At 40.8% G+C, this 25,351-nt stretch overlaps 1 protein-coding gene across 1 annotated transcript in view; it reads left to right on the top strand.

Annotated features, from left to right (window-relative positions):
• The window catches only part of GRIA3 (glutamate ionotropic receptor AMPA type subunit 3), a 291,582-nt gene that overhangs the window by 250,833 nt on the left and 15,398 nt on the right, over nt 1-25,351 (top strand). Inside the window, exon 14 of the mRNA XM_060138030.1 lies at nt 15,148-15,395. Coding sequence (XP_059994013.1) covers nt 15,148-15,395 — 248 coding nt within the window. The remainder of the gene's footprint in view (nt 1-15,147; nt 15,396-25,351) is intronic.

The following is a 25,351-nucleotide window of genomic DNA, read 5'->3' as shown; positions in this document are numbered from 1 at the left end:
CAGGCTGGGTGGCAATTTAGGGAGCACACTCTATTTTTTTTTGCACAAATATTTCCTTGGATAATGATCTTCTCTTTTAAAGAAAAGTATGGTTCTCAGACAGCAATAAAAAGAATATTCTTTCATGGTGTACCTGGACCCAGGAGTTCATTTATTTTCAATTTTGCACAAATAGGATAAATTTAAAGGAAACAGTTCCTACGTACACCCAAGGGATTTTTGCCCACGTGAATAATACAGCTTACCTTTTTTCTAGAGAGGCCTTCCATAAACACTGGCTGGGTAAACTATCCCAGAGTTACAGTTTAGCCCTGAATAAGGCAGGAGTTATTCCCCCTCCTCCCCTGCCCCTTGACCTAGGCTATAGCCAACCCCTCCAACTGATGCAGGCAGGACTTCCATTTCATGCAGCCATCACTTCAATCATCAGGGAAAATAAGAAAAATATTGTGAAGCAGGCAAAATAGTTCTTGGTGCCCCTGAGCTGCCTTTTGGTACCTCTCTGCCTTCTCCTTTACTTAAGCTGTAGACCTGCACTATACAATATGGTGCCTAGCACCCACATGTGACTATTTAAAGTAATTAAATTTAGAATTCTGTTGCTTGGTGACACTAGCCATATTCCAAGTGTTCAACAGACATGTGTGGCTAGAAGCTACCATATAGGATGACACATAGAATATTTCAGAACGTGCTATTGGACAGGGTTTCTGTTAGTTCCCTTTGCTTCTTGAGCGTAAGGACCATGTCTTCCAATATCTTCATCCCCTACAGCAGCCTTCCACAGTGCCTGATACAACTATTGAATGTGGGAGAAACTTTACTAAGTTTCTCACTTAACTTTCTTAACTAAGTAACTCAGTGCTTACTATGTTGTCAAGAGCTATGCTCAATTCATTATAAGCAATCTCTCATTTCATCATTGCAAGAACACTATGAGGTGGGTCCTATTACCATCCTCATTTTCCAGATGAGGAAACTGAGACTCAATGAGGTTAAATTATTTGCCCAAAGTCGCACCGGTAATAAGAACCAAAGCCAGGTCTTTATAACTTCAGAACCTATGCTCTTAACCACTGCTCTGTGCACCTAAAGAAAACAAGTCACTATAGACAAGCAAGCCTCTTGCAGAACAAGTGGTGCCTGGGTGGCTTCTCCACAGCCCTCATGCTTGACCAAAGCAGAATAAAGACAGGTTGGGATCAAGGACTGAGCATGAAGAATACGGGTGTAAAGTATGTTGATTTGTGTTTGAGTGTGCATATCAAATTAAGTGGCTATCTGACTACTTCTCTAAATTAGGTAACAGTAAATTAGTAGTTTTATCTGCCATTTTGCATATGGGAACCATTGCCTTGGTCCCCAGTGGTGAAGGTTAGTGAAGCCTAATCACTTTGTGAAGTCACCTCCACATGCTGCACTTACCAGAAGGTTCTATAGCTTGAGTTTCTATACCACAGAGCTTGTGCCAGGACACGCAAATGCCAGGGAATCCATTTTCCTGCAGCTTTCACAGTCAGTGTGTTTGCCAGACAAAACCCCAGCCAGCCACGTTTTTTACTCGGCATAGCGCCTTTAGAAATAATACTTACCGGAAGACTCCTTGCGTATCAAGAAGGAAAAGACTTACATCTTAAACCCAACAGTTCAAATATTGAGAGCCGCAGGGGAGGGTGAAATGTGATTATATTGAAACTGAGCATTTTAGTAGCCCCATTTGGCCTTAAAAGGTAGTCTCTGCTAAACACCTAGTGAATTAGCTTTGATTCTAGTCTGTGCCTCAGTCCCACTGACATCACATAACCTGGCACCATCCTTCTGCCCATCCACATGTGCCCATGCCCTCATCTGCTCCCTGACTTATCAGGGTAACACCTCATCTTGCCTGCCCTCCCCAAGAACTATCTTGATTCTCCTTCCCTCCAGTAGTCCTTTGGCACAAATTCTCTAACAAACCAAGTCATATAAATGTGGTGGTGATGTGTTGTGTGACCCATCCATTCACCATGATAGCATAATCTAATTTATTAAGGATTTACTACATGCCAGGAACTGTGATGAGTGCTTTAGATAAATCATCTCATTTAATATTCTATCCCCATTTCAGAGATAATTATTAGAGTCTTAGAGAAATTTAATTTGTCTAAGTCAAATAAGGCATGATCTCTAGTGGTAGGATTTAGGGCCTTGTGACAAGCTAGTGGAGTATTATATAGTTGCCTTTTACCTCATAGCATATTGCACAGGCTTCAAAGTTGAGCCAAAGAAGATTAAGGCTATAGAAAATCATGTCAAAATGACAGGTCAAAGAAGTAAACCTCAATCAATTCACGGGCATTTTGGTTCATGTCGTCCTAGCAATTTCTCCACTGGAAGGCAGTATGGAATAGTAGAAAAGGCATAGGCTTTGGAAGCCAACATACCTAGATTTGAGTACTAATTCTGCCACTTCTCATCTTTGCAGCCTTGGAATTGCCACTTTACTCCTCTGAGGTATGAAACGGGGTGGCAGGGAGACCAATGATAACAATGTAATTAAGAATATAGACTTTGGTGTCAAATGATCTGGGTTTAAATCTCAGCTACTCCAGTTAATATTTTCAGATAATTTATTCATCCAGTTAATATTTATTGAGTATATTCTATGTGACAGCCCTTGCTCAAAGTGCTCAAACAAAACAAAGTCCTTGCACTCATTGCAGTGGATGAGACCAAAAACTATAAATATGTAAATAACATGTTTCAGTTGGTGTTAAGTAAAATGAAAAAAAAAAAAAGTAGGTAAGAAGACAAATTGTTGGGAGTGCTATTTCATCTCAGCTGATGGAAGAAGACCTCTCTGCTGAAGTGACATTGGACCAGACACCTGAATGAAGTGAGGGAGCCAGCTACACAAATACGAGGTAGAGTAGGGGTGGGGAGAAATGCATTCAAGATGTTACAGCATGAGCAAAGGTCCTGACATGGGGATGTGCTTGGTAGGTTTGACGCAAAAGGCCCATGTGGCAGGAGTGAAGTGAGAGAGGGAAACAGTGGAAAGAGATGACAGCAGCAAAGACAACCCAGAGCCCGTTGTCATGGGTTTCTAAAGCCTGGTAAGGACTTTGGATTTTATTCTATGTTTGATAGGAAGTCATTCTGAGGGCTTTGAGCAGAGGAGTGACATGATCCGATTAATGTGCAAAAGGATGCTGCCGACTGCTAGGTGAGGGTGAAAGTTGAGGAGCAGGGAGACCACTTAAGAAATGAGTGCACGACTTCAAGTGAAAAGTGACTGGCTTGGACTAAGATGAAGGTGGTAAGAAGAGGTTGGATTTTGAATATATTTTGAAGATTGCACTGACAGGCTGTGAAATGTGCGACCAAAGAGAAAAGTCAAGGATGACTGCAAAGATTTTGGCCTGCACAACTGGAAGAACTGGATAGTAGCGCCGTTTCCTCTGATAGAGAACCCTGGAGGAGTAGCAAGCGGGGGTGGGGAAGAATCAAGAGCTGCATTTTGGCCACGCTAAGTTGGAGATGCCTATGAGATATCCAAGTGGGGATGTCAGGTAGACAGTTGGATAAATGAGCCTGGAGTTTAAAGAGGTCAGGGCTAGAAATTTTACCAGCTGTATCATCTGGAACCAGCAAATTAACTTCTATAAGCATCAGTTACCTCATCAATAAAATGGGGATAATATTTGTTTCACCAGGTCATTTTGAGGATTCTCAATAATGTATGTAAAGTGTGAAGCACTGTTCCTGTACATGTAAGTGCTTATAAATGGTAGCCTTCTCACTGTCAGTATCCATTGCAAATAACTGGCAGTCAGTTGTTGCTGTTGTAGAATCTTTGTTGATTGTTCTAAACCCAAGTTGAATGTTAGAATCACCTAGGAAGTTTTCTTCAATGTAGGCCCCACATCACGCAATTAAATCAGAATCACTGGAGCAGTGATCAGTAGCTTCCCAGGTATGTATTACCTACAGATAGAGAACAGAACTCTTCAGATTAGTTCCAGCTCACCTTTTGGGAAACTAACTAAATTGGGAAAATTTGGGCTCTTCTTGATATCCCTGAGCAAAATTGCTTCTTTTTTTCCGTTGCTTTTTTTTTAAATTAATTTATTTAATTTATTTATTTTTGGCTGTGTTGGGTCTTTGTTGCATGCAGGCTTTCTCTAGCAGTGAGTGTGGGCTACTCTTCATTGCGGTGCGCGGGCTTCTCATTGCGGTGGCTTCTCTTGTTGCAGAGCACGGGCTTTAGGTGCACGGGCTTCAGTAGTTGTGGCACGCGGGCTCAGTAGTTGTGGCTCGCGGGCTCTAGAGCACAGGCTCAGCAGTTGTGGCGCATGGGCTTAGTTGCCCCGTGGCATGTGGGATCCTCCCAGACCAGGGCTCAAACCCGTGTCCCCTGCATTGGCAGGCGGACTCCCAACCACTGCACCATCAGGGAAGCCCTTTTCTGTTGCTTTTTTTCCCTTAGTACGAAAATAGTTCTTGTTCTAAGGACCTGGAAAAAACAGCCACTGCGGAAACTCAAAAAATTGCAATTCCAGGATAGCTTTTTCTCCTTAATAGAAGAGAATTTGTTCCTCTCATTTTCTAGGCTCTGCATTGTCAGGTTTGCCCTCTGCAATACAATTAATTGATTCAAGAATAATAAGAGTATTGAACTTCTCTTTTTAATATCTTACTGATAGAAAACAAAAACACAGTTGGAAAGTGAAGTCCAATTGGTCAAGGGTTATAGGCTCCGGATTGCTGAAGATGAAGTTTCACTGACAGATAGAACTCCAGCAAGCTGAGGGAAATGGCCTTGTAGTGCTCGATAGTGATGGCAGCCCTAGAGCCAGTCCATCGCTTGGGAGTCATGGATTCTCAGGATTCTCAGCCTCTGTCTCCCCTGATTTCACTGTCTTTCTTCCTTATCCATCCTGTACCCCTTTTCTGGTATCAGTAGTCTTGGTCCTCATGGAGGTGTTCACTGATGTTATAAGGGCTTCTGTTACCCTTGAGCAAGGGATAATTTTTGTTTGAATAGGGGATTCACGTCCCGAAAAGGAGAGTGGGTTTCCTGGTATCATATGAGGTACCTTCTAGAGGCTGGAGAAGACCAGCCCTATGAACAGGACACTAAGAAAGGGGAAAATGGCGAGAGTTTCCAACAAAAATGCCTTCCCCTCACTCATTTTTGCCTTCTCTAACTTTACTGTGGACTATTTATTGCTTAACAATTTGGTCAATTTCTTCTCTAGATCATACCTTTAATTAAGAGAACATCATTATAAACTATAATCTGCTTTCTCTTCTGAATTACTTAGCCCCCTCTGAAATTTCTGCTTTTAATAAAGGTTCAGGTGGCATTACTAGGTGGTACAAATGAAAAAAAGGTGGCTTTGGGTCTCTGTCTGCAGATTCTAGTTTGTATTGCACATACCGGTGATGTCAAGAGGGGCCACAGAGGGCTTTTAACCTACCTGCTCTTTTCTACCAATCCACCCCAAAGTCACCAAACAAACAAGTCTGGGAAAAACTGTGCTTGCTATGCAAACATAGTTTACAGATAGATCCCAACCAGAATGCCACCCTGAAGGGCCTCCTATATAGAAATTCAGAGATTGCCACTGGCTCAATAACTTGCCCAGGTCACACAGTTAATGAGGAACAAAGCTGAGACCCCATCCAAGCCTGCTGAATTCAAGGCTACAGACACACTTTTTCCACTACAAGCCCAGCCTCTTCAGCTCTAACACTGACCATATCCTTTCTGGTGAAAGTGAACAACTCATCTTTAAAAACGTTTATTTCTTCAAGTTTTGTTTTGTTTAAAGTCAGGGCAAATTGTAAATTAACAGCAATCTCTTCCCACTGAGGCACTGGAATAAGTGAACATTCTTGTCACACACTGTAACGCTGCTACAGGCCCCTGGTGTCCACACTTCACCACGTGAAGGGATCAGAGCAATTTGGGGCAGAGAGGAAGAGCACATCTGGCTTGCCAAATACATCTGACACGCGTTTTAAAGAAATCAGTAGCTCTGATGAGGCACATTTGCGAAAAGGAATCATTGAATTTTACACATTTTTTCCCTGAAGCAAAGGAAATGGTTTCCATGTTGACTTGGAGCAAGGCACACAGGAAATGATTTCATTTCTAAAGCATGACTGAAGCCCCAATTTCATTGTCCTTATTTCCTTCACGTCAGTTCACACCTTTCTAAACATTCAGACTGCTTGTCAGTTTCCTTTTGCCTCAGACAATCAGTGGCTGCGCTGTGACTGTGTTTTAGTGAAAGTAGGGGGAGGAAGGGAATGGAATACTGGTTTCTGTTCTTTGTTTTTCTCTTGGTGTGCTATGATCCTGGCTGAGTTATTTTGGGGGCTGGGCTTTTAGATAACTTCAGTGCAGGTGAGGTCACCTTTTGCCTAGACATTTGAGTTTTGCTTGCAAACGTCAAGTACACATCCCAAGTGCCTTTGCCTGACGTTTTCATGCTGTGCTCTAAAGTCCAGGGACAGGTTTCCTTCTACCTCAAGGAATACTATTGCAGATGTCTCCTTTCCAAAGGTGCAGGTGAAAACCCAGGTCAGTTTCCGGTCACCTTCCTGGTGTCCCTCCCTGGCATGCAAAGTCAGATTATTATTCTGATTTGTCTTCTGCGTCTCTGGTCAGGTCAGGCTAATAGTCCAATGGGTTGAAAGTAGCATCAGTGGCTCTGTGACTTTGAAAGCCAGAGTCAATACACTCTTGGGGAAAGTGGTTCTAAGGTCCTATTGCTCTATTCTGAGGGAATAGAGGAAGGGACGCAGTATCCTCTACCCCTGTGGCTCTCAATCAGCAATGATTTTGCCGCCCAGGAGGCATTTGGCAATATCTGGAGACATTTTCTTTTTATTGTCACGACCTGAGAAGAGGAGGCGTTACTGGAATCTAGCGGATAGATGCTAGTGATGCTGTTAAACATCCTGCAATGCACAAGACACCCCTACAACCAACGATGATCATGATCAACAACAGTGCTGCAAATATCAGTAGTGCTACCCAATTGAGAAACCCTACTTTATGGGTTTTGATAAAGCCACCATTAAGTCGGGAAAACAATAATAATGAACATTTAATTGAGCTCATACTTTGTTCTAGGCTCTGTTTTAGGGGTTTTACATGTGTTAACTCATGTAATACTCATGACAACTCCATGAAATAGATTATATTTTTATCCAATTTTCAAAGTGCAGAAACAGAGAAATTAAGTAACTTGCCCAAGGCCATACAGCTAGTAGGTGAAGGAGCTGGGAACTCACTCACGCAGACTCCAGAGTCTGTGCTCGCAAACAGTACACTGTTCCCAGGTGGGTTAGGTAGTGGTTGTAAATCGTATGCTAGGGCTGGACCATATCCATATAAATTCTGTTTGAAATGGTGCCTATACTTTAGCATAACTTCAAGGGGCATGATATTTCTATTAATACCTCCCTGAAATGTGAGATTGGAGACCAGGATGTCTTGCCCTTAACCCACATGAAAGCCCCACTTTTTAAAAGAAGTCAACAAATTATTTTTTTCTCTTTATTTTGAGAATGAATATCTATAAAAATGTACTACTAGGGCTGTTATCAAGCAAGACTGAATTAACTTTTACTGTTTCTGATGCACTTCATTTGTCACTTCCCCACCTGGGCAGTACCACCTCTTCCCCATTTACCTTACCAGGTACAAGATGCCCTCCCCCTCCCCTCCCCTGCTCACAGAAAAGAATTGGAAACATATGCACTGAGGAATAAATGATGGAAGACAACCAAAAGTGTGATCCCCTTGCAGGAGAACTTGTATTTCAGCAAAAAGCAAAACATAGCTAAAGGAATGATAGCCTAAGTGGTGGACATATCAATGGTTAAGGGAGAGGATTTAGAAGCTCAATCTAGCCTCTTTTTGACATGTCTGTACAAGGCTAGTCTTATACATATAGTGATGCAAATGGACAATATAGGCATGATGGCAACAGTGGCCAAGAAAAGTTAATAAATACATAAAGCTAGACCATTCCCCTTTGAGGAACAATGGAGTACGAAGTAACTAAAACCGTCTTCCCCTTACCTTTCTTTCATTCTGCCCTCTCAAATTATTCACTCAGAACACATCTGACACATTTGAGGCATAGAGATGTCACAAGCACCAATACTATCTTCACAAATTATGTAATACTTTGCCTGCAAGCTGACAGTAAATTAATACCATAAAGTGAATTAGCAGATTATGCCTCTGTGGACAATTATGCTTTCAATTTATTGGTCTGTTTTGTGAATGCAGTTAATTCTCAACTATCAACATATCTAAATATGCCTGTTGAATCCTGTCAGAGTGAAAAATTGTGCTCACGTCCAGATCGTGGGAAGAAATGGTCTCATTGTCATTTGTGCTAGTACCACTATATCAAGGATATTGTGGTCAATTCTGGGGCCCACATTTTAGGAGGGACTTTGAAAAATTAAAAAATATACATATCTGGGAGATGGTGACCAGAAGGGGAAGGGGATGACTGGAATTCACGTCATACAAGTAACAAGTGAAGCCCGTTAAAATATTTAGCTTATATAAGAGACAATTAAAAGGTGACACGGTGGTGATAGTCTTCATGCTGTACATCATGTGGAAGAGAGAGCGTAGTTATTCAGTATCACTTCAGAGGGCAGAATTAGGACCAGCGGGTGGAACCACAATTTTAACATTCATTCGTTCCACAGATCCGTAGTGAGAGTTCCCTGCATGCCAGGCATTATGCTCGACAGTGGGAATACAGAGACAAAAAAAGACGTAATCCTTACTCTGAAGAAGCTCAGAGTCCACTGGGGGTGACCATTACAAGGCAGTAAAATCAGTGCTACATGCAGTGGAGAAACGGAAGCCGAGAGATTGCCCAATTCAAGCAAAAGGCAGAAGGAGGACTGGAGGGGAGAGAGGCTCTCATGAGAGATGTCAGCCCAACAAAAAGAACTTTCTATCAACTTGAACTGTCCCACCATGGAGTAAGCTACTTCCTGAGCCTCTTGTGAGCTAGGGAGTGCCTGACCGCTAGAGGCATCTGAGCAGAGAAGCCATTGCAACACTGGGGGAAAGGCTGAACCAGATGGTTTTTAAGGTCCCTTCTGTCCCTAAAAGTCTGTTACTCTACTGACTCCAACTGGATGTTCTATTGACCAAGTGAATATTCTAATTTAACTCTGAGGGAAGCAGAAAATTTCATTCACCAGGTCTTCCCAGTAGCGGTGTTCTGGCTAATGAGGATTTTAATGTATGAACCTCAACTAAACCACAAAACATAAATTTAAAAGGAAATTTGCTAGATAGCTAGTGGGAAGCAGCCGCATAGCACAGGGAGATCAGCTCGGTGCTTTGTGGCCACCTAGAGGCGTGGGATAGGGAGGGTGGGAGGGAGAGAGACGCAAGAGGGAGGGGTTATGGGGATATATGTATACATATAGCTGATTCACTTTGTTATACAGCAGAAACTAACACACCATTGTAAAGCAATTACACTCCTATAAAGATGTTTAAAAAAAGGAAATTTGCCATTCTACCCATTTTTCCTCCACCAACAAAAATTTTTAAATCCAAATCACATGATAATGATTTTCGCTGAGGGCAGACCATGCACATTCACCAGGAATGTGTCTGAAGATCCAGATACGTGAATAATACTTGCACATATAATTTCCTTTATAAAATGAAGTCATGTTTCTGTAAATATGGGACTGAAGTAATTTATAGTGCTATTAAATTCTGCCACTAAAACAAATTACACTTTCTGTACTATAAATATATGTATTGTTTTTCAGCACTTCCTGTGTGTCAGGCACTGTTCTAAGTGAGATGCTTGTGTTAACTCATGTAATTTCTCTCAATAAACCTTTGAAGTGGACACTTTTTAAAAAAATCATCCCATTTTATGGATGAGGAAATTGAGACACATAGGGGCCAGATCATTTATACACTAGGCAAATGGGATTATAACACAAGCAGTGTGACTCCATACTCTCGACCACTGCACCATACAGTTACCTTGTACTGACCTGGGTCTACAGAGGAACACTTTTATGCACAGTGACAAGGAGCAACAAACACCATTGCAAAGAAAGCCAAGGGCTGAGTGGTGGGCTGAGCGCCCTCACTAGTCACTTGCTTCCACACACCAGCCTCACAGAGCCCAAGATTCAAATTCTCACCTCAACAAAAAAGCAAACTTCTCCATATCATTGACCTTCATGGTCTATCACAGATCGTCAGAACAGTGACTGTAGAATCCATGAATGCTAGTGTGCTACTTTAGCTACCGTTTGGGGTTAATCTGTTCCTCCCCCATTCGTGTATTTCTCTTTCTGGATTTCATTTGCTAATTATCTAGCAGTTCTAAGAGAATTTCTTATGGCCTCTCTACATAACCATTGTCTACTCCTTCTTAAGTACAAAATGGTGCTCTGTGGGATGAAATAAATGAATCGTGGTGGGTTAGAGAAAAATGAATTTGCTGTTACACATCCTGCCCATAAATTTTAAAATTTCTTCCAGATGATTGAGCTAAGATCCAATACCTTTTATTGCCTTCAATATTTCAGCCAAAATAAGACAGACTGCCAAAAAAACCAAAATGCTAGCGATATTTTTTTCTTTTTTTCTCAATGTTATACTGTCACTTAAACACTAGTTAGGAAGGTAAACATTTCAGCTTAATTTTTCTCACTGATAAGCCATTTCTTTTTCCCCTTTCTAACGTCCTTCAGAAATCAGTCATCAACCAGGACCCAATCATTTCTGCCACTAACTAACTTTTCATTTACTGCATTCATTAATATCTGTTGCATGTACACCACACACATTTAAAGTACCCGCTTCAAGTACTGCCATTTATTCTCCTAGAAATGCATCATTACCTGAAGGAATAAACCTTTTAACCTGTATCAGCAATCAAAGAGCTCAAGTAAATGATGAAGTAAGTGAGTCCAAACTATACTACACTCAGATCAAACTTCATGGACCCCTTTGCCCTTGCCTTATAAATTTACCTTTGGAAGCAATGGCCTATTTGCAAATTGTGTAAGAGACAAATTGTTCTAACTCCCTCTCCCTTTCACTTAGATTTGATTGGGCCAAGATGAAGAACACAAAATGCCTCTTTGTAAGTGAACAAAGGTACACACCCACCACAGTGTTGTCTATAATAGCAAAAACTTGGAACTGGCCTAAGAGTCCTTCAGTAGGGGATTGGGTAAATAAGGTATGATATATTCGTAGATTAAAATGCTATGCAGCCATTACAAAGGAGAAAAAGTATAAAGAGATGCAAGGGAATGATAAAGACCAAATTCAGTATAGAGATTACTTTTGGCCCAGAGGAGCGGTATGCAATTAGGGAGGATACATAGGCACACTTCAACTAACTTCATAATATTTTATTTCTTAAGTTTCGTGGCAGGTACACAGGTGTTCTTAACATAATTTTTTGTATCTTTCTGTGCATCGGAATTATTTACTCCTTTGAAAAACTCTTTGAGCAATTGTCTAGGAAATTCCTACTGAAATAAAATAAAGTCATTGAGAATATTTCATTATGATGCTTAGAAATTGTTTCATGTGTCAGATGAGGATAACGTGATGTGAAATGAGCATAAATTTCAATGGATGAGATTTCATTTCAATCTTATTAGGAGGAAAGTTATTAGGGTGGACATCAAAGGCAGGATAAGTGGCAAAAAACCAAACAAACCACGGATTATAAAACATATATCCTGAGTGGTTTAGCTGAGAAAGATCCAATGATCTTTTTTTTAATTAACTTTTATTGGAATATAGTTGATTTACAATGTTGTTAGTTTCAGGTGTACAGCAAAATGATTCAATTATACATATAATTGTAAAGCAATTATATTCCAATAAAGATGTTAAAAAATTATACATATACATACATACATTCTTTTTTTTAAGATTCTTTTCCCATATAGGCCATTACAGAGTATTGAGTAGAGTTCCCTGTGCTATACAGCAGGTTCTTATTAGCTATCTATTTTATATAGAGTAGTGTGTATATGTCAATCCCAATCTCCCAATTTATCCTCCCCCCCCTTTCCCTGTTGGTAACCGTAAGTTTGTTTTCTAATGAACCTATTTACAAAAAAGAAAGATCCAATGATCTTTAGAGTAACTTCAGCTCTAGAATTCTACAGTGCTATAAAATTAGTGCTGGCAGCCATTTTCACCAACCTTCTGATATCTTTGACCAAGAATCTTGTTGTTACCCTGATCAGGCCTAAGGTCAGTTATTAAATATATCTTGAGTACCTACCATACATCAGGCATTATGCTGGATTCCAAGAGGGCTACCAAAATGAATCAGGCATGGACTTGTCCTCAAAATCACCCAGAAACATGGAGAAGACAGACCCACAGCCAACTCACCTTAATGCAATTTAGTAAAAGCTCTATAGCAAACATATGAACAAAGTACTTTGGGAGACTAGCTGAGGAAGCACTTCTGTGGGGACAGAGGTGAGTCAAGAAAGATTTCACAGAAGACATGATATTCACTCTGGATCTTGTAGGGTGAATAGGGATAATTCAGGCAGAAGCAAAAGCATAACCAGAGGTAGAAGATATGCAAATGTGTGGCATATTTCAGTGAACAGTGAGTAGTCCATTGTGACTGGCTCCTAGGAGAGTAGTCAAGATCATAAAGACTCTTGAATATCATACGTAAGAGTTTGGATTTTGGCCTGTAGCTATTAGGGAACTATCGGAGAATTTTAAAGAATGAAGTAACCTGATGAGATTTACATTTGAAAGGAACACTGGAGGATAAATTGAAGAGAGAGGTGAGGCTGGGAGACCAGTTAGGAGGCAATGCAGTCTAGACCAAAAACAGGAGAGCCTGCCCCAGGACAACGGTAATGAGAATGAAAAGAAGACAAAAGGACAGACCCTACAGGCATTTCTATGTTAGAATAAACATGGCATAATGAGAGGCTGAAGAAAGAATAAAAACCAAACTTTCTAGCTTGGATGTTAGGTAGTTTGCTGATGAATTTAGAAGGAGAATCAGGCTGTACAAGGAAGACAGTAAGTTTGGTTTGGAAATGTTTAATCTGAAAGTGTCTCTAGGTCCATCAGGTGAAGATGTCCATCAGCAAGGCTTGTTTGCTATCTCCCCAAATCATATCCTGAATCCAACCTCTTCCCTCTACCTCCATTGCTCCCAGCCTAGTCCAAGTCACAACCATCTCTTCCCTGGATCATTAGGATAGCCTCCTAACCAATCTCCTCACTTCCACTCTGGCCCACCTCATAGTCTAGTCTCCATACAGCAGCTAGAGTAATGCTTTAAATTTTTAAATCTGATCTTCTCACACTCCTCCTCAAGTCCTCCAATGGTTTCCCATCACATGTAAAACAAATCCAAACTTTTTACCATGACCTACAGGGCCCTACAAGATCTGACCTCTGATTATTCTTCTCAGCTCTTTGCCTACCTTTCTCCCTTTTGTTCATTCGGCTTCAGCCATATTGGCTTTTCTTCCTGTTCTTTATGCAAATCAAGCATATTTCAACTCAGTGAATAATTTCAGTGACTCATTGAGGATCTGACTGCCATAAACACAATGCTTAATTTCCATGGTGATAGTTCTGGGAGTGCAAATAATTATGGAATTATTTGAGCAGGTCCAAGCAAGCCTCAAGAAAGACACAATGCAGCTGGCCAAAGTCCAGAGAAGAGAAGCTAAATAAACAATCCAAAAAGCTGAGGTAGAGGCCAGAAAACGCCATAAAAGGATGCTTGAAAACATGGCATGTGTTTATAGTTTCTACCAGGCTATCTCACTTCTGGTCAAAGATTCTTTTTAATTTTTCTCTACGGTTTTCATTCCTAAGGATCTAGCTCCCAACTCGATTGTAAGTCATGGGGTCACTGAGACCATGCTTCCTTTATATTCTCCAAAATGCCTAACATAGACCTGTAAGTATTTAGTACATGTTCTAAGGACCACCTGAATTGAATTGAAATTTAATGGAATTAAATTCAAAAATCTAAGGATGAGGGAAACTTGGCATGGTACAAAAAACTAACAGTTTGGAGGGTTTGACCTCAATCTGAATTGAGGGAAGGACTCACATATTCTTCACACACCCCAGCAGAGTGGTTTGTATATAGCAGGTGCTCAATAAGTATTTGTTGAAAGGATGGATGAAAGACTAAATATGTTAATGAAAGCTCAAGCAGTAGTGATAGAAAATAATGCTCCAATGACGGGAAGCAGTTTTTTTCATTCTGTCCTTGTCGTATAACAGGGATGCCATGCTTATTTCTAGACACTCCAGTTTAAGAGAGACACTGCTAGCTAGAACCCCACGGGAGAAAGACCCATGGGGTTCTATGAGGCTTCCGGGAATAGTATTAGACATCAGTGGAGTTTAACCTGATGAAGAGATGAAGAGGGGGCATAACAACAACCTTGCAATATCTGGAGGACCACCGTGTAGAAGAAGGAACAGAATTACTTTGCATAGCTCTAGTGGATAGTAGTAAAGGGTATGAGTCATAGAGAAACAAATTTCAGGTCAGAATAAGGAAGTACTTTCTTAGAATAATTAATGCCCCATACTGGAGTAGGCTAACTAAAATGGTTGTATACTCCCTTCCAATAGCCGTTTTTTGGGTTTTTTTTTTCTTTTTCAGGCAGTAAAGGGTAATCACATAGCAGGATAGTGTAGGAGTGATTTCTGAATTGAGAGAAAGATTGAACTAAGAAAGTGTTTTTCAAAGTGTTGAAACCCATTATTGGAGCCATAAAATCAATGTAGTGGGTCCTGACTGGCATTTTTCTAAGTGAATTCAAATAGAATAGAAGATATCAGAGAGCATCACACACAGCAAAGATGACTGTGGTTCAAATAGGATAGAAGATATCAGAGAGCATCACACACAGCAAAGATGACTGTGGTTTTGAGAAACCTATTTTGGAACCATGCTTACATACGTATGAATGTACTTACTGGGTTGCAGTGTAACGTGCTTTTCTTACTGTGGGTGGCAATCAAAACTATTTGAAAACCACTGCACTGAGGCCTCTTCCAGTTTTAATATCTGGTAGCTCTAAGAATTCTCATCTCTGTTGCAGAGATCCAAGATTGCTGTCTATGAGAAAATGTGGTCTTACATGAAATCAGCAGAGCCATCTGTGTTTACCAAAACAACAGCAGACGGAGTGGCCCGAGTGCGGAAGTCCAAGGGAAAGTTCGCCTTCCTGCTGGAGTCAACCATGAATGAGTACATTGAGCAGAGAAAACCGTGTGATACGATGAAAGTTGGTGGAAATCTGGATTCCAAAGGCTATGGTGTGGCAACCCCTAAAGGCTCAGCATTAAGGTGGGTGGAATAATATAACAATATCCGTGTTGTTATAGTATTCCACCTACCCTGATGCATTTTGTTGTCATTTTCTTTCTTGTGGATTTTGAGGTAACTTTTAAAAGTTTAAAATCTACAATATTCCATGGAGTTAAATAAGACGGTAAATTATGGTCTCATCTATTTAATGCATCCATTTTTTTTTAATGTTCTCTCTCTGTGTTGTCCTCTCTGACTGTTTGTTGCTGTTTAATTTTACAGTTCAACGGCTTTTTCAATTTAAATGGTAAAAGCCAAGTTATGGTACCATATGTGACGAATGTTAATTGCATGGATGTGGTGTTCTTGTTACTTTCTTTATCAAAGACAATCTCCCCATCCCGCACACTTCAGTTTTGAGCAAATGTTATCCTCCATGCCACCTTCCAATATTTAACCCTGTATTTGCTGTACAGACATTTTTATAGCTCCACGTTCTGTGAAATTTAGCCAATTTGTCCTCTTGTGCTCCTTTTTATACGTTAACGATTTCCTAAGCATTTGTGCATTTTCTTACAAGTTATGTTTTATCGTTTCAAGAAATGCTGTTAACCTGGCAGTATTAAAACTGAATGAGCAAGGCCTCTTGGACAAATTGAAAAACAAATGGTGGTACGACAAAGGAGAGTGCGGCAGCGGGGGCGGTGACTCCAAGGTCAGCCTCAATGTCACCACAACCGGGTACCCTTAGTGACGAGTAATCGGCAAGACTGTTATCTTATTATTGAGGAGAGAGCACAAGACTCACACATAAAGTGGAATGACCAGGTTATTCCCCTGCCTGGCAGCTTTGGGACCTAGAAAGGCTCCAGGGCACCGCCCGCAGTTTTGATCTAACTTGGGTCCCTTCTTAAACTCCCAGACAGAGGCTTCCCATCCACACCCCTTCCCTCCCCTCACACACCAGACCGCTTGCCTTATGAAGGCCGTGGTGTAGGTTTCAACGCCCTAGGCTTTCAAGAGCCCGAGGCTTTCCTTAAGACTGTCCCCACCTGCCTCGGATGAGTGGTGTGAGAAATCAAATCCATCTACTGAAAAGTCAGGTTACAGCCTTTTTTCCCCTAAGGCATGATGGTATGATGGTTGCTTACAGTGGCTGGCTGGCTTCTTCCATCATGTGTATGAGTGATGAGACGTTGCTCTCTATATGTGATGGCCTATTTAAGCTGGCCCCATTCAACTTGAAAGCCAAAGAACAAGCTCAGTTTCAAGTTAAATGGGGTCTTTCTTCAATAAGTCACCACATATATAGACTTTACAAAGATATTTTGTATATTTAAACAAGCGCGTCACCTAACTGATACTCTATGTGTGTGCATCCCTGATGTGGCTTCTCCTTAGCTGTGTTCTTAGTTCAGGTAGGTGTAATGGTTATCCAGGCTACCGTTGTGAGAAAAAACCATCTTACTTGGCATTCCTTCGGCTCCTTAATGCTATTCGGGGCTAGAAAGAATGAATAGCCTTCAACCAAGCAACGAGAAATAGGGGCGAGCTCAGAAGCCACACCACCAAATGATGGAAAGACACGTTGGGTAAGTACAGGAGAGGACCTGAAAACAGAATCCTCCATGGCCCAAAGGGCATGAGAATTATATCGAAGCATGTACGATCGGCTCTTGTACGACCAAGATACCATGGGCGTCTTAAGGTGAAGAATAGTGTTTCCCAATCAGAGACGAACAGACAGGCAAGCCGAAACTTTTCTCCTTCAGAGACAATGGTTACACCACTGCTCCTCTCTTTCTCTCTCCACTCCTCAGGACCCTGACGGAAAAGTTAGTTTGCCAGTCTGCAGTATAATATGGGTTTGGAAACACAGAGCACTTTCCAAGAACTAAATTTAAAAATGACTTTCTTCAGGACATAATCTTACCAAGCATTGGCGAGGTCTTTTATTGTAAAGTCTTGATTAACCAGAGCTCGCCTAACCCCAACTAACTGAATTGCCCCCCCGCCCCAGTACTCCACATTGATGAGGAAGCAGCAGTAGTACCAGAAAAGAAGACTGCAAGGAATTGATTTTTTTTTCAATCACTTGCCAAGAGATGACCCATGGTTGGGTCACACTCAGCTCTGTCTCCTCTATCTTCTCTCCATCTGGATTGACCCTCAAACATTAGAGGCCGCTTGCCTGAGGCAAGAAAGTGGATACAAGCATTTTGAGAAAACAAAAAGTGTGATTAGCTAAGAATGAGACAAAATGAGTATTCTTATTGAAAATTCCATCCATCCCTTATGGATTCCAATTAATCAAGGTTTTACCATGTGTCAAAAAGCAGTAACTTCCTCTCCCACCAGTGTGAACTGATGCCATTCACTTGGCTCATTTGAGTTTTGCAGTGGCTCACCTGATGCCTAGAGTATTTAGAACCTTCTTCCTGGTCTTTTTTCTCATATTATTATCAGGCCACGGAGAACCTAATTATATCATTCAAGTGAGTTGCAGAGTGAAAAATTGAGCTGGATTGGATACATGGCTGTCATGAATTCATCATTCATACCCAGCACGGTTAAAAAGGAGCCATGGACTGTATCAAGATGACTCTAAAACATCCACAGGATGCCAACTGCCCAGAAGTTCTCAAATAACCAGATGTTTGATGTTACATAAACAAAAAAACCTGCACACATCTGGCTGAATTTTTACTTTTCACCCAGATATTTCCTCAGCTAATACTGCTGCAAAATTATCAAGTAACTTTGTTGCCAGCCCCACGATTTCCAGATTATCTGATTTTTGATATGCAAATAGAAAAATATTTCAGTAGATCCTAGATATTTCCAACTTCTCTGACCATAGTGCTACTTGCCAGGCATCTTTCAAATCACTTTTTTTTGGTCATTTCTCCAGACAACCTTTGGAAATAAGTCGACCCCTTTCTCAACTATGGATAATAGTATGATCAGTGTTGCCTATCCAACAATTGCTTATTCTGTTTCTGGATTACCAAGGAGCTTGCCTTTATCTCCTTCCTTCTTGCTACCTGCAGTTTTCTGAGAGTGAGCAAGAGAAGGGGCAAGAGATGAACTTGAATCTGTTCCCACTATTTAGTGGTGATGCCAAAAACAAATCAATGGAGAAGAAGGTAGAAAAGGCAGTGGAACCTCATTACTTTGGAGCCCTCTAATTTATAATTTGAGATAAACTGGACAGGGACCAGTCTACAGTCTAAGAGAGGTTGAGAGGTTTGTTAAGCAAATGAAGAGTTTAGACTAGACTGCCAGTTGAATTTTTCCTTAAGAGAACAAACCTTTTTCAAATGTCGGAAGCATTGTTTTAGATATAATCATATTCATTACAAATTTATCTGCTAAAGCAGTTCTCACGAGGACCTCCACTAAGGCAATGTTTTAGAGTGAGTTTGAATTACAAAACAGACTTCAAGCAATGAAACTGTCATTCTTCGAACCTATTTTGTAATTCAGCACTTTCTTCTTCAGATAATCCTTCACCTCTGTTAGTCCAAATCAGTGAGTCTTAACTGTATTAGTAAAATGGCTTGAGAATTACATTTCTTTATTGTATTCCATCCCCAGTTAACATGACAATTGACAAATAGATCATCATTTCATAGAGAAAGTGAGACCCAGAGATGGTGGTGACTTTGAGAAGGTCACACAGCTAATGCTGTCACAAATCTCTGCTGACTTTCAGGGCCACCTCTGGTGATAATATTGTAGACAGCAATTTATCACATCTACCCATCCAATGAGCAATGTGAATCTGATTGCATGTGATATATTTCCATAAAAATCAGGTTTATTCTCAACTACCTTGGTTACAAGGCAAATAGCATATTTAAGCCATTCCAGCCCTCAGTACTGATGACTAAAAATGACAATAATCACAAAGCCTGACATTTATGAGTGCTTTTACTTTTTCAAAAACGCTTCTACACCTATTATCTCTGAGACCAGGAGACGGAGAAAAGCATGTATTACTTATCTCGCTCTCCCCCCCCATCTCTCTCTCCCCCCCATCTCTCTCTCCCCCCTCCCTCTCTCTCTCCCCCTCTCCCCCTCCCCCCTCTCTCTTTCTCCCCTGCAACCTTTAAATAATGATAAACGGGCAATTATGTTAAATTGTTGACTTTTCCCCCCTGACATGAGACATTACACATTCTAAGCCTTTTCACAAAATGTTACTCTTCTATGGAAGAAACAAGCAATGATCAGGCTGTTTTAAATGTGCACTCGTTTAAGCTAATGAAATAGAGTTTTTTTTATTTTTCTGATACAATGAATAAAGACAAGGTCAGTCACCAGGGTAGCCCCTGCACCAGCCCTACAGGTTAGAACTAAAATACTGCTTGGTTTTACCAGTTTCCTAAACCTGGGCTAATTGGGCCTAAACAAATCAGACTTGATCCTTCCATGATGGACTATAAATGCACAGGCAAGGATCATGGAAATTAGAGCTGTGGTTTGGGAATTTTTAACCTGCAAACCACCCTTTTGTGTTAGTGCTTTATTACACTGTGTGTGCAAATGCCGTAATTAAGAGCCAATAAAGAGCGATAAACCCCAATCACCAGGGGTTTGTGACACAGCCAGTGAAAGTCTGTCGCTGTAAACCACAGCAGAATGGAGATTCAGCTGCTGAATTACCACATCAGCCTCCCTCCCCAGCTGCTTGTCCCCTCAAACTTTCAAATTCTTCTGATCCCCCCACCCACCCTGCTTCATTCCCTTAATCTTGGGTAAAGGGCACCAGCTTAGCTTCCCCATGTAACCTTACCTTACCTGAAGGGGGCTGGTCACTGAAACAATCTATTTGTGATGGGTGATAAGGCATTATAAACTCTACCCCACCTCACCCTAGAATTGCCCTGGTTCTAGTTCTATCCAGGGATTTAAATCGACTTCCAGTGTGCATATTTTCCATGCTGAAGATCAGCACACTTTGCGTGCTTTGGGGGACACTGGAACAGAATGTTTAAAGGAGACCATTCTGAGCTACTTGACCGCAATGAGAGTTGCCTTAACTTGTAAGGCATATAGGCTTATAAGTAAGGGATAAGGATAGGATATGAACTTAAACTTCCATTAATTAAATAAATGGTTGGATGACCATTATGATTTATAGAGTATTGATAGAGAAATGCAGTTTTATTATCTTCACAAATATATAGGAACTAGAATAAACTAACCAATGTGATGCTAGGGAAGAACTTACGGAACTTGTTTTAGTAAATTCCAAAAATGGCTTGCAATTAAAATCAGTTGTGCTTCCTTTCACATGGGTGCTTTTAAAGTACCTAAAAAGAGTTGTTCTCTTAAGAAATTCAAACATGTTCCTCCTCCCTATAACTAACAATCTTTTTTTTTAATCCCATACATTTGCTTAGCAAGTGTCCTATTCAGAGATAGAAAAAAATTTATACTTTAGGACAGCACATTTCCAAATGTCCTTGGCTTCTGTTTGGTGGTACAGAGATGAATGATGTGGTACTGTGTTTCCTATATATATAAATGAGATCCTCAGTTTTGTGTGTATTTCTTCTTCTTCCATGTATGTCTACAATTCTCCTCTCCTATGCCACCATCTCTTAACCACTTCTCTTCCACACCGAGAACTCTTTGACATTCTTGGGCCTTAGGTAATTGATGTGAATCTGCATCTGTCTTTTACCTGCAACAAGATGGACCTTTTATTGGCAGGAGCCATCCCTAAAGGTAGACATTTTGGATACCCAGGGTTAAGATGGATCCCAGTGACTCTCTATTGACACTGTTATGTGTGTAGTCAAGAATCATTACAGATTGATCGCACTCCCTGGGTCTTAGAAGAAGTTCCTGTGAATCACCGAGACTGGTTTGGGATCAAGGAGTAGGGTGAGTATATTATGCTCTTCGTTGGTTTGCATGTCTCTATGCTGGTGCCGCCTCCTGGAAGTATGAAGAAACTGACAGTTATCTTTCCTGATAGTGACTAAATGTGCTCCTTGAACTTACTCAGGTTTTCTTTCCAAGAGCAAACCCTCACTTTCTTTCAAGTGGCTACTTCAAACAAGGGACCTTTTTGCCTTAAGAACTGAACCAGTCCAGGGACTACCAAAACCATTGATTTTACCAGATGGTGTTAAAGAATAGATTCTACCACCGGAAAAAAATATTGTAATCCAGAAAGAAAACATTTTTAAAAATTAATCCATTCTAGTGAATTTTTTTTTAAATTGACTGCGTGGCCTTAACATGGTTTCTATGATTAGGATGTGATTATTTGCCTTTGGTATTATCCTGATAACTTGAATGTGTTTCTTATTGACAAATAATGAGCAAATGCCCAACACCAGAGCTACAGAAAGAGGAGCAGGACTGAAAAGCCTGAAGGTAAGAATGCTGTTGAACAATTGCTAAGAAGAAAGACACCGCTGCAGTGCACAGTTAAATGGTGCATGTCTATGCCCTTTCTGCCCCTCTAAGACCAAATCATTTGGTTTCCTTTCATTTGGAAAGAAGATTATAGAACTACACTCTCTGAAAGGTAGGACAGCCATGGAAAAGAAACACGAAAGATTTGAAATGATTGAAATACATTCGATGAGGGTGGGAACTGAGGTTGGTGGAACAGGGTGGGGGGCAGATTTCTTTTATGGAGAACTGAAATCCATTCTCTTTTGACTTCCTAGAGAGCGGTATAGCATCTGGCCCTTGGCACATGAGGCAAATCTCCATTTGTCAAAGGTGGCAAAAGTGTGGTCCAAGTGCTAGGTTCACCATAAAGCTTACTTTCATCTGGCTTTGAAGCAAATATTTCTCAAAATATAGACCTAAGACAATAGCATACGTTACATTAAAAAAAAAGAGAGAGAGAGAGGGAGAGACTGACTCTGCTAGTGTGTCTTGTCTAGCATCACTGCTGGAAATGCAGAGAAGTGGATGCTAGCATGCGAGCTGGAAGAGGGTGGCATGTACCCTGGAGCAGCAAGCAGAAGTCAGCTTTCAGATCTGACACATAGACCCCCATTTGTTGCACTCTATTGGAGTGTAAGCTAAGACTGATTATTTTTCTATGGGTCATGGTCAACGGAGGGCTATTGTGGGGGGAATAGGATGCTGGCACCCATCATTGAGATTAAACTCTCAATGAATATTTTGCCTAGAATCAGGAGAATGAACTAGATGTCTTCAGAAACATTTGTCATGTGAGTTTCTGGTCGGTTTCTGTCCTTCTCAATCTATGCCTCTCTTTCTCAGTACCATTGGGATGAACTAAAGAAAATAGCCTTGTATGTGATAAAACCCAACGAAGTGTGATGGTTTGAATTTTTAATGGATCTCAAAACAGACTTTTCAAGTGAATCATATGAGTTATGTACTTGGGAAATTATCTGTGGCCACATCTTAAACAAGACTGGCTTCTCCAGAAGCTTAGCATCTTCCCTGAGCCCCTTCTCCCTGTCAGGGACAAATTGAGTAAGAAGTCTTTCCAGACAAATTGGGTTATGTGAGACAGTCCACAACCCATAATGGTTTAGGTTTCCTGTTCTAGAGGGAGAGATTGGACAAAGGCCCAGTTTGGCAGAAATCCATCAGTGAAACTCACAACTTGTATAATCAAGGGATCTATCACTTTGAATTTGAGAGCTTATCATTTGGAAATGCCCTGGTTTTATCCACATATCTCCAAGTGACTTTGGGGGCTGCTTCTCCAGCACAGATGCTCATCAATAGGTTTCAATCACTAGCATTGTTGGGCCCTCAGTAAAATAACTCACAGCTTTCAACTCCTAACGTTATATGCATGCATTATTGAATTCCCTCTTTGCACTTATATTAAATTATGATCTCATTAGCAAGGAGTTAAATAGGTTTGAGCTACATTTGTGAACTACATGATATAAATACTGTCTCAGAGGAAGCGTCTAGCAGCTAAGCACTGCACAGCTCTGCAAATCATTGTGGCTGCCCCTGTGGAATGAGGGTCACTTGGGCGGCCAGAGTCCAGTATTGCCAGCAGTCATACGTGCCTGCTCCCAGCTTGTGGAGAAAGCTCAGGCTGATCCAAGGGTAGAAAGATTAAAATAACTTAAACCTTCATTCTCCTAGAATGCTGCATCCAGAAACCCCTGTGAAAAGAAATCGATAAAGCTTCTTTAAAGGGGTCCAGATACTAATGTAGTCTAGGGCATATTTTGAACTTCCACAGCCTCCAACAGCTACTGTAGAGAGGTAAATCCCTTTACTACACATTTCCCAAGGTAACCTATGGAAAAGAATATAAAGGACTGTAGAATAAATCCTTTTATCCAACAAAGAATCTTCTCTTGCTTGGTTATCAATTGGCTTCAACTTCATAAATCAAGCCCTGCCTGGGCAGAGATGTCTGTAACTGCCTTCCTGCCTGAAAAGGCTAGGGAAGCAAGTGAGCAATTCGGAAAGGTGACTTGTCACCATGAAAACCTGAAATATATTCAGTAGAAAAGCCAGTGAAAGATGGCTTTTCTCCCTCCACTGGGCCGAAGATAATTTTTAGAAGTTGTTCCAAGAAATCACTAGGTACCAAGAAACAAATGCAGTAACTTAGAGTGAGCTTCGGATGAAGCATAGCATGAGGGATGGGCTTCCAGCTTAGCTTGTGATAAGTTTCTGTTATCATCATTCAGACATTGTGTTCTTAGAGCAAGTTTCTAATTAACTATGCAAATACACCATCCTTGCTCGCATATTTCTTTTACTTCTCTGTGATCTCCTTGTCTTTCCCTCCATGACCTACATATTTACACATATATCCATCCCTCCTAAGGGCACCATTGATGATCTCTTGGCATCATTTATTAAACAGACATTTGCTCTTTAGGTGTCCCTGCTCAGAAAGGAGAAGTGAAGCCATGTAGAGCAGAGTATATCCCATATTCTCTCAGATCAATCGTACTACATCATGGATTCCTATATTTTTCAGGCCCAGAACAATACCCATAGTACAAATCCTTATCTCAACCCTTCTAGGATCACCATATGGGGGAATCAACTTGGTCATTAATTCACGAGCCCATTTTTTTTTCTTTTCCACTATGGGAAAACTCAGCACCCTCACGCCACTCTGTCCACATTTCTCTCTTTCATAAGAAAGAATCCAACGTGGCTCCAAACTACCTATTTTAGGTATTTCCTGAAATCAACTTGAAAAATAAATTGGACAGTTCTTTTGAAATATATCAACATTTTTAGTTTTAGGTTTTTTTTTTTAATAAGCAGTTTCTACTTTCACAGGGGGAAAAAAATGGTCTTCTAATCCTAAAACTGTCTTCATATGTAACACTGGCCATCACTAAGATGACACTGAACTTTGCAATGGCCGGTTCATAGCTCCCAGGAACAAGCTGGGAACCTAGACAATCGCCACCCGGGGCTGGATGCCCTGGATTAATGAGCACAGTGCTTTGTCGCTGAGTTGTTACCAGGTGTGGATGGCAGAGATAAGCAGAAATTTGTATCAGTTAGTTATGTTTTCTTCAAAAACAGAACTCATTTTCAAGGCATTATGAATTACATTACTATCCCAATTTAAAAAAAAATAGATGCCACTCCGTGACTGTTGGCAGCATTCAGGAATAGTCATCCTGCCACAGGTCTGTGCTACCTTCACATGCTGTTAACTGACTATCTAGTTCACATTCACTCTCATCCTCTCCATCTGATCAACAACCCATATACAGTTTTATGACATGGGTGCAATTTACACCCTTTACATAGGAGAAGTTTACACCCTTTCCCCCCCCCCCGAACATTTTTTAAACGAAATGGAACAAAGAGTTGGAGTTTAGAAATAGTTACTCTTTGCTTCCTTTCCCATTTCTCAGGAAGCTTTGTATTTTAACAAGGAATGCTGCTCAAACTTAAAGGTGTGAAATTCTCATGATGGAAATAAAGGTACCAGTGAGGAAAATACTTGTGGACAGGGGGATGTTCCCAGACCCCTTGAAATTACA

The sequence above is a fragment of the Lagenorhynchus albirostris genome, chromosome X (genome assembly GCF_949774975.1).
Source record: "Lagenorhynchus albirostris chromosome X, mLagAlb1.1, whole genome shotgun sequence".
In the NCBI taxonomy this organism is placed as follows: domain Eukaryota; kingdom Metazoa; phylum Chordata; class Mammalia; order Artiodactyla; family Delphinidae; genus Lagenorhynchus; species Lagenorhynchus albirostris.
This window is presented reverse-complemented; position numbering and strand designations above follow the sequence as displayed.